The 10,696-nt window shown below is 50.7% G+C and overlaps 1 protein-coding gene across 1 annotated transcript; it reads right to left on the reverse strand.

The window, feature by feature from the left end:
- Window positions 1-1,670: 1,670 nt before the first annotated feature.
- TGME49_234200 (hypothetical protein) lies at window positions 1,671-6,883 on the reverse strand. The gene is made up of 2 exons (XM_018780389.1): window positions 4,816-6,883; window positions 1,671-4,408 (listed from the first exon to the last, which is right to left on the reverse strand). Exons 1-2 carry the CDS (start codon window positions 5,629-5,631, stop codon window positions 2,408-2,410), a joined length of 2,817 nt encoding a protein of 938 aa, XP_018635866.1. The 5' UTR covers window positions 5,632-6,883; the 3' UTR covers window positions 1,671-2,407.
- Between the last annotated feature and the right edge of the window lie 3,813 nt (window positions 6,884-10,696).

Raw genomic sequence — 10,696 nt, forward strand, 5'->3', positions numbered from 1 at the left:
ATCTGTCTGTTTCTACAAACCAACAAATGCGCGTCAGTTTCTCCTGGAGGAACTGCAGCGGCGCCAGGTCCAGGTGAGGCATCCCATGATGCAATCCATGAATCAGGTTTATTTCTGGGAGCTCGACAGGGGAGACATAAGAACACAATCCGGTCAGTGTCGTGCAAAAACTTTAGGATTCCTCTTCTGTTTCCTCCCAGGTAGCTGAAATGGTCTTCGAGGTATGAGGCGTTAGCGGAGAGGCACTTAACGGTTGCCCATCATTTCCATTCCGCGTGCTGACTTTGAGTGGACTAAACATTTGCATCACACGTTGCTTAACCCTTACAAGGAGAACTTGAGCTGCGGGAGGCTCCACAGGCCGTTCCTTCGAAAGAGTCTCGTAATGCTTTCCACTATCCGAGACCTTCAGTGGACCTTCGTTTTCAACTGCCAAATACTCTGTAATCAGAAACACCCTCACCCAAAGGAAATGGTGGAGAGCATTTGAAGGTGACGAATGATGCATTATGCGGCACATAAGCTGAGGCGCTGTTACGCTTTGTGTGAATATGCAGGGCCCGGCTGCGGGGATGTTCACAAAAAATGAAATCGATGCAGTCTTTGAATTATGCGACAAAGACAAGGACGGAAAGATCTCCAAAGAAGAATGTAGAGCCGGTAAATGTTTGGGGACTCGAAAGCACTTTTGGGCACGTTCTTTCTACGGGATGGCTTTGTCCAAATCGGTTCATGGGCTGGCACCGCCCCCCGTGACTGTTAGCCACATTCCTTCTCGTCTCTGCCCTTTTGACACAGCAGCCGATTTACTCTTTCCCACCTTTACGGCGGGAGAAGGACAGCGTTTGCCTCGTTCACTCCTCCTGCGGCAACGTCTGTTACTACAACAGTTGGTTGTGTTGTGCACACAGGGCTCCAGTATGTATTACTCTCCTTGAACAACTATGAGGAAGCAAAAAACGCAAATTTTCCAGACATCGTCACAAGGGCTCAATTTCTTGACCTTGCGTAAGAAGCACGGACGGACTCTCAGCAGAGTCGGCCCATAAGGTTAACAACACTACCGGTAGTTGTCTGATTCTGACAGATGATGATTTATACCTGCCGCGCAGCTACGACAGGTCGTTTTCTCGGGGTTGCGACTAGGGGCGCCAAGTGTCAAACATATTTCCCACTCTCCTACAGGTTTCGTCTTAGTCTTTTGCCATCATATATAGGGATAGAACCGTGTGATACGATACACCTTAAAGAAAGCTACGTTGATGAGCCACAAGCATGTTCGTGCTGTGTGTGAGGAAGCGGGGCATTTTTGTGAGGAGGAAACGTACCCTGCAAGCAATCACGTTGCCTTGTAAACCTTATGCATTGCATCTTCACTGTGACTAAGCCGGGGCTGGGCTTACCGTCTGCAGGAAGTCACTAGTTCAGCTTCATACTGGCACGAGCGAGGATGAATGAACAGCCAACGACGCCCTCTCTGTCATCAAAGGGAAGGAAAGGACGTGGCGCAGAATGGCAATCCGTGGCGTGTTTCAAAACCTGGACCCACAACGACCCATGAGGGAGCCGCCGAAGAAGCGTTTTCTTGCTGATTCACTGTCTTCTTTCGAATTAAGGAAAGTACTCTGCTACGATTGAGGGACTTTTCGTGAGATGGCAGATTATTGACCCAAGAATGTCTCAGCAAAGTAGTTGGCATATAAAGCCGACAAACAGGAAAGGAACAAGGAATGTGGGCAGTGAGATCGGACGGAGAACTCTGGAACGACGAAGGGGCTTGCCTGAGTCGTGGACAGGTTTTGATGCCGCGAGCACCGGTTCGAAACTCGCTCATAATTATGGAGAAACGTGAATAACCAACGGCGGATAGACGGAAACCACAGATGCAAATTTTGCAAGAAGCAATCACAACCCCTGAGCATCAAGCACGATTGCGAATCTATCGTCGAACTCACGCTACGTTCGGTTCTGTGTTGAACCCCATGACAATTCACTGTTCCGCTCACACGAACAGACACGCGGACCGACAGCTCGCCTCGAGAGGTGTCAGAATCCACATCACTGTCTCGTCACCGCCATGTTACTACCCTCTCCATTGGAATCCAAGAACGGCACCGAGAAGACACCTATAGGATATGTTGCTCGCTGGAGTGTGGTTTCTCGGCTAACACGTAGCCATCCGCAGAGTGTGACACGCAAGAGTGTTCGGCGAGTTCTCGACGAAGATGTGCTGGCCCGAATCAACAATGCTCCTCATGCCGAGACGAGGCTGCTATTTTCTCGTTTTCCATTCTATCGTTTCGATAACACATCACCACAAACGGACATGTCGCATCTAGCCGCCCGCGACGCCACTCCTGGCGAATAGCCAAGCTATCATTCCGACGGGCGCCTGCACGCTCCCCCCTCAATAAAGAGACGGCCGGTGGAAGCCACTCGCCATGTCTCCGCACTCGCTTTCCGCACTGCTCAATTCCAGCAAGGCGTCCGCAGGCAGCTCACGGGCGGCGGGTCGCTTTGCCCTTCTTTGAAGAATGTCATCAGTCCTGAAGCTCATCGGGGACGAAGTGGGTAAATGCAAGACGTTTGCTGATGGAAACACATCCGCTGCCGAAGTGACTGAAATAGACGCAGGTGTCGGGGCTGAACGCGCTGGAGGCGCACTGTCTGGAACCCCGCCAGCCTGATTTTGTCTGCTTCGTTCATTTTCAGTTACGGTATTTAAAACGCCGGCGCCACCAGAGCCGGCACGCGCACCACTCACCCGGCAATCTGCTTCTGGCACCTTCAGCTCTGGCTGCCCTGCGGGAACTTTCTCACATTCTGGCTGGGGACATTCCACCGATGGAGTCTGAGAGCGAAGTTGTTGGGAGAGGGGTACAAACGGTCCTATCAATGGGGTTTGCAGCTGTTGTTGCTGCTCTTCGCTGCCAGCAGCAATAAAGCGGCTGGCTTCAAGAGGACCAGCGGGTGACTCAGCAGAGACTCCTGACAACTGGCAGGGATGTGGTGAATAGTGGCTGATGCCAGCCGCCCTCTCGTGACGACGGATGGGAACTGCGTGAGGGAAAGCGCTATCACAGTGAACCGAGTGTACTCGTTCGTGAGAAAAGCCAGACGCAAAGTTGTGACACTCGCTGCCGCGCCTCCTAGTTTCGGGTGCCAGTTTGCGTGTGTGTGAGAGAGACAGTGTGCTAGCACTCGATACTGTAGCGTGCTGGAGACACTGAAATGGTGCGTGCAACAGCTGATGCTTCGGAGTCCAACCGTCACCTGCCTCACACAGCTGCCGCGGGGTCGGAGAGCTACGGGTATGGCGCGCCGCATCTGCAGTGGAGGCAAGAAGAACTACAGGAGGAGCCATGGAGGCAGAAGAGACTGACGAGATAACTGAAGAAGAGGAAGAGACTGGCGGAGCGAAGGTCGCGGGAGGGCCCGTTGAAAGAGGCCACCCGCGAGACACACTCGCCTGCGAGAGCAGGGAGCACGAGTGCCTGCCGCTGCAAGTGCCTTGCATGCCCTCCCAGTGAGAGCCAACGGCTGTGCTTGTCTGCTTTGCCACGTTCTCTCCGGGTGTCTGGCGCTCTTCCACACAAAGCCGCGGCGCCCATGGGCCTACGCTCAAACCCATCCCACTTCCGGCCCTTTCCACGCCATCCACGCAGCTGAGGTAGGGTGAACCGTTGTGAACAAGAAACAACCCCCCGGGAGCAGGCGACACAAGATGCTGGTCGTCCTTTATCATTCGCTGTTGCAGCTGTGGCGAGAGAGTCAAGAGCAAGTGACCGCCAGAGTCAGTGTGAGCTGCCGACAGCTCAGAAGGAGCCTGTAAGGCCGGCGAGTCGTCTGGCGTGGGCCGAGAACGCATCGTCACCTGGGTTTTATCAAGTGCATGTGGTGAGGAGTGGAACCCCTTGCTCGAGGATTCGGGACCTCTGAAACCTTCGCGTTGCGTCGGGAATGATGCCAGATCTCCTGAAACGTACAAAGGGATGTGATCGTTTCCTGTGTGCGATTCATCCTGTCTCTCTGGACTTCCACTGCACTCTGTATTTTGCGTGTTGCCGGTCTGCGCTGGTGCTGGACTCAGCTCCGTTGCTTCTTGCTCTGAAATGCATTGGCCAATCGGCTTGGTGGAGCCAAGCGGAGAGAATTCGGCAGTGTTTGTCTGTTGACGACCCGTGACTGCTCTCTGCTTCTCTCGTTCCTGCGCAAGCACCTCATCCACTTGCCCCAGACGCAATTCAAAACAGGCGGTCGTCAAAGGGTCAGTTGCGCGGTGCTTTATTGGTGACTGTGAGTGGGACTCCAACGGAGATCCTAAATCCTCCTTTTCAGAGGTTACACAGCATGTTTGCTCTGCTTTCTTTCCTTTGCCACGAAGAGCTTGTCCAACTGATGATTCGACCTGGCAGCCAAAAGAGAGGCACAGGGGAAAAGTTCAGAAATTGAGCGATAACACCTGGTCCGAAAAAGCCTTGACTTCTGCGCCGCTGACACGCGGTTTCCACTTGGAATACCTGACAGTGCGGGGGGGGGGGTTGTGCAACAAGAGAAAACTGCCGGGCAGATGCTATGACATGCAGTGAAGCAATGCCAGCACGCAAGACACGGAAATATACCCTACTTGAGAGTTCATTCGATCACAGAAAGGACATGTGACGACAGCCAGCCGATCACGGTGGAACATTGTCGACGCTTTTTACTCCTCAACTGCGGTGAACCATCAAAAAAAGGCAATCGTCTCTGCGTTGTCCTCGCTCAAGCCAAGTGAGAGCGACAAATACTGCATTCACACAAGCTGCCTGGCCCTACGTTCTTGGCACGGAGAAGCGTCACAACCTCCTCGAGGCGCTCCAACGCTCGCGACAGCAGGGACTTGAGAACGTCCACCTCTCGTTCTTTCTCACGGAGACCAGAGGCTAGCGCTGTAACTTCTTCCGCTCTGAGCGTCTCGAGTTCCCTGACTCGGGTACGCGTGGTTCGCAGGTCTTTCGCCAAACCTTGCAGGAGGTTCCTGCTCTCCACTTCTACGCATGCCCGTTGGACCCGCTGTCTGTACAGCGCGCCTTGCAAGTACACACATGTCGGACAATTCAAGTGCGTTTGTCTCTCAGGTGTCATCGAAGCTGGCGGTCGACGGACGGGCGACTGCGACCAGAAACGCGATGGTTCTCGACCCGAGCGACGCTCGTCCCTCGGGAGTGAAGTCAGTCTCAGTCTCCGCAGCACGGCATGCAGGCGGTAATCCTGTCCCTCCTCAAGTCTGTTTCCGCCGCCCCTGTGCTCCTCAAAGCGGTCTGGACACTCGACAGCGCCGACGTCGGCGCACCGCCAAACTTCTTCAAGGTACTCCTTTCGTCGCATGCTCAGGGACCGAGCCCGGGAACCTCCCTCACTCTCTCCTCTGCCCTCACCGCCACTTCCCTTCTTGGCATCGCCACCATCGCCCGCGACGCTCTGCTCCTCGCTCGTCCGAGTCACCAGACCCGTGCGGCTTCCCGCGGAAGTCTGTCGCGAACGAAACTTGCGAAGTTCGCGCTGGACTTGGAGCTGAAGGAGCTCGAGGGCTTCCAGGCAGCGACTCTCCTCTCGAGTGACGTCGGCTGCCATGCGGAGCGGAAGAAGCATGAGATTTCACGCGTGACCGAACTCCCAATTATATGCCTGCGTTTCCCACGAAGGAATACGGCACATGACTTCACAGAGACTTCCGATTTGTCGCGATTTGTCGGCAACACGGAGAGCACGCTGGCGGAGTTCCACAAAACTAAATTAGTTGTTCTCAACTGTAGATCAAAGAGTACGTTGCCACGGTTTCTCAGAGGTCCACCAGAAACAAGACACGGAACTGGTGGAGTCCTTGCCAAAAAAAGCTCGCGATACAGCCGACAACTCTTCGACGCTGAAGGCCACCGAGACACGCGAGTGCGCAGATGGCACCTGTACAAACGTCTGGTGAGACCAGGTATCGGCACCTGCAAGCGAGAAGAGTTGCTTCACCTTTGTCTTTTTTTTTCAGGGAAACCCCTGCGGGGGACACTGCGTCCTTTCGGCACTGAAGTGTCTTGACGAACTGCCGCCTCCTGCACAAGATCTGACAGGGACATAAAAGAGAGGAACGCAAGGCCACTGCGACTTGCCGTGTCACTTGGATCCTCCTGTGGTGTCGCAAAATGGCGTGGATTGGTTCATCCATGCAGGTTTTAGAACCGTCGCCCGCGATAGGTTCTACGTTTCAGAAGCTAACGCCCCATCACTACTACTGCTACGGTGCAGACGAAGACCGCATACAATACCGGCTAACAGGAGCGCACTTGCTAAAAGGAAGGACCGAAGCACCAGCACACAAACAGCGACTGTAGTGGCATGTAGCTTGGATGGCCGTAAAGTATCGATGCACGTAAACAATGTGCTCAGTACAGAAGATCACATGTCGTTCCGCGAGGCACGAAACGAGCAAGGGAGATGCGGTTGTGCTTCTGTAACGAAGAGACAATAAACAGATAAGAATCAAGCGGAAGTGAAAGGAAGGAAACAGATTCAGAAAGCTGGCGAGCTATTGCCGGCGAAGGGGCAACCTCGACAAGGGAAAGGTAGATTTGCCCTACTCTCTATGCATGCGCACACCGAGTTTCCTGTGCCGCGTTACAGCAGACATGGCATTAACAAGGAATTTGGTTGATATCTTCTAGCAGAGAAGCCAAGTAAAAATGCAACACATATTTTCGTGAATGAGAAACACACCAGATATTTGGTGAGAAAGAGTTCGACAAACACACCAACGGTCGCGCAGTACGGGACATCCATCAACATGTCTTGCATGCAACCTCCAGCTGCGAGAAAACCATCGCAGCTTTCCGCCTGAGAACCCAGAGTCAGCTTCCTGTTTGTGTGAGGATTACCTTATCTGAAATCCACATGCTTCAAAAAGAGAAAAGTGTGGGGACGCAGCACCTTAGCCCCAAGAATATACTTCTCCACGGAAATGCCAACACTGTTCGACGTCAGCATATACCCGAAGAGAAGAGAGGTCGCAATTTCAGTCAGAGCATGCGCCAAAACACAGAACATCTAATGGGATCCTTTGAACCAGTGGAATTTTCGTGAAGTTAGACATCCGAAAAGGCCATCCAAGCGGAGAGGAATCTCACAATTGCCTCCGTTTCTACCTTTTCGATGTGGCCATAGAAACGCTACAGAACCGCGAGGCGGACGGCTAGCGTGCCTGTCGCAAATGTTGTTTAAAAATGCTCTTTGATTTTGAGGCATTGGTGTTGCAAGTTAATTGCTGAGCACGGTAATCCGGCCACTCTCTCGTGGTCCCGGTCTTTCTCTGTTTTTCGTACTACATGGGGTCCCACGGACCTCAATCAATAGACACAATGCAGGAGCACTTTCTACACTGCCTTGTCTAGTTGTGGTCGAGGGCACACGCAAGTTTCAAGTTCGTGGAAGAAGTACATCACTGCAATGTCGACATGCTTTGGCGTGAGCCTGACATTCTCGTTTTTGTTTATTCATGTTGCCTTCTCCGCTCGTAGCGTGTTCTCGCTCTCTACTTCAGAAGCACGCACACACGAAACGACTGCGGCAGATGAGAAACTCCGCCGCGGTACTCCGCTGCCAGTCCATGCTTGCGTACAGACGTATACAGCGTTCAATTTTGTTTTCTCGTCGTACAATCTGACACGAGAAGCATAAAATGTCGGGCCACAAGCCGACGGTCGGCGAGCCCGGCTGTGGATCTTTGTATGCCCCCTCCGTTTTTGCTACATTCCAGCTTTTCATCCGTTTTTCCTCTGGTTCACAGCATCACACGAGGATATCCTCGTCAAAGCGAATCCCCAAGAGAGTGAGGATCGGGGTTGACGATGAACGGATCAGACGCCAATGGAAGTGCAGGGGTTCGTGACAAGGTCGCTTTATCCACTGCGGGACACAGACGTATGCCGGGGACCACTACCGAACGGGCGTTTCTGACTGAACAGACGGTAGCCAAATTATTACAGATTCTACACAAGATTGCCTTTCCACCGCTTTCTGTGCAAGGAGAAGCTACACGAAATGGGCGAACCGGCAGACAGTCTGTGCCAAGAGCGACGGCAGCACTTACACCTAGAGAGGAGAGGAATTGAAAGGACGACAAACTTCGGGCTTCTACCGGAAAAGATGTGCGCGCTGCTGCAGCACAATAAATGGTCAATCATAAGATTCACCGGAGGGGCATCTGATCCCGGGAATAACGAACTAAGGACTGTTGCCAGTTTGTGCCATGGGCACTCTGTGCAATCGACAAAGAACGGACGTACTGAATTTTTGTTGACCCCCTATTTCACGCAGTCGCGTTGTAAAAATAGGATGCACTACGAAGATGTCGAAAACGCGCTCTCTTTCTTTACTATAGCAGTTGATTCGATACCTCTCATTTCGGAAGCTAAACCGGAACAGCGGATAATCACCCATCCACTGACTACGTTTCGAGTCATGAACTGTTGACGAATTAGCATTCGTGTATTTAAAGCTCGAATCTCAGAAAGTAAACTTAGATTAATAAGAGATGACATAAATACTAACAAACCACCGATCTGGGATGGAAATACTTTTAACACCGCATAATATGCTATAAAGTACCATTCAGGTAGGCTATGAAGTGGTGTCACGAACCGAGTATATTTGAAAAAGCAACATTTATATACAAGCTGTACACATATCATGATATTCACTTAGGTAGTCTCCTTCCTAATGTTAGTCTGTACGGAATAAACGGATCGGATTCTTGTTGGCCTGGCACCTGTTTAGTAACTGGATGAACGCTTTTTGCGCCTGGTATGTATGGATAATACTCTACTCTTCTATAATTTAACCGCTACTGCTGGGACTGTATATTATGTACTTACGGTAGTACTATCAAGCCTCTTCTCCCAAACAGATTTCATGGAAAACCCGAAATTCGCAGGTTTGGTTGACATTTAGCCGCTAATATACAATCATGTAAGATATATTTATCTATCGCACGTTCGGTCTAAAGTCCCGTTATACTGCATAGATCACATAGCTTCTATTTACTCTAGGAGGTACAGCAGGTGTCGTTACGGGTAATGCAGGTATGGATATCGCACTACACGGTACATATTATATTGCTGCACATTTCCACTTTGTACTATCTTGTGGAGCTATCTTAGCAACTATATATGGATTTGTCTTCTATAGTGAAGATATGTTCGGAGATACTTTAAATCCAATCCCCTATAAATACATGTTCTTCACCTTATTTAAATATTTGGTGTGTTGTATTCTTGGCTAGTATTATGTTAATTTTCTTGCCAATGCATGTATTCGGTTTAACGTTATGCCAAGAAGGATCCCAGATTACCGTGATTATCGTTGTTATATTAATCCATGTACACTTGGTTCTAGTTCTACAATAACTATCATCTTAACGGTAGTCGTTTGATGGACCTATCACATCCAGATAACTCAATACCAGTAAGCCGGTTCGTAATACCATTTCATATCGTACCTCAATGGTATTTTCTAGGATATTATGCGGTGTTAGGCAATTCCGCCAAAAACCGGTGGTTTGTTAGTATTTTTGTCATCAACATGTCACTGAAATATCAATAACGATGAAACTTATTTGACTACCATAACAGCATAGAAGATATAGATTTTAGTACCTGTAGGAATAGCAGTCATAATTGTCATAGCTGAGAAGTATGCTCGTGTATCTACTTCTAGACAGACAGTCATCATGTGATGTGCCCATACCAGAGAACGGGTTGCGTGTGTTAAACTCCAACTCGTCACTGACGTAAAGAACCCCGTGTAAAGTATGGCAAAGAACTCGCATGTTCTCGACTTCGCCCTCTGGACGAGCGACAGGGGTATATCTATTGGACGTAAACAACAAGACTGAACATCCCTTTCCTTTGAAATACAGTCTCCGTGTTTGCTTTGTGGAAGCTGTAGTCATCAACAGTGTTGGTTGTATATTGGTATAAGCAGAGAGCCAGTCCCGTAGAATGTCTAAGATAGTACTCATTGGCCATTCTCCCAACCCCGTTTTCTCGCTTTTGCTGTGCGTAGCAAGACCTCCCGTGGCAGCAGGTGGAGTGCGACGGTATGTCAGCGCGATATTGTCACTCGTAAGCGTGTTTGAATGCTGGAAAATAGTGAAGGAAAACCGTCAGACAAGCTCACAAGCTTCGTAGCGCAGAGTCACCACGTCAGACACGTGCTCAGTCGTTGTCAGTAAGCAGAAGCGAGCATTCTTCGCAGTTGTTCACTTCTCAGGGAGATCTTCCCAGCTGCGGATTTTCCAACGGCATAAAAAAGCATTCCAATGATGGTTGGGACAGTCTGGTTCGATGCTGCGACCGCGCGCCGAAATACTGTGACAACATGCGTTTTCCGCGCATGCAGCCAAGAGATGCTGTGGTAGGTCTTGGCAGGGAAACAACTTTGCGCTAGTGACGCCTTTGAGAACGACTAGCAGAAAAACACCCATGTGCTGAGCCTTTGGTGTTGCGAGCTTGTTGGCGAGTTTCATTTGCGAAGAGGCTCGTGCCGTTTCGCTTTTTCTTCAGCGGAAAGAGTCGCCTTGTTCCTCCTTGCGCCACTTATCTTGCACAGTCTTGCTACGCTGTACCTCAGAGCCAAGCTGAGTGTCGGGTATTACACTCGACAGATGAGT

The sequence above is a fragment of the Toxoplasma gondii genome, chromosome X (assembly GCF_000006565.2).
Source record: "Toxoplasma gondii ME49 chromosome X, whole genome shotgun sequence".
NCBI lineage: Eukaryota > Apicomplexa > Conoidasida > Eucoccidiorida > Sarcocystidae > Toxoplasma > Toxoplasma gondii.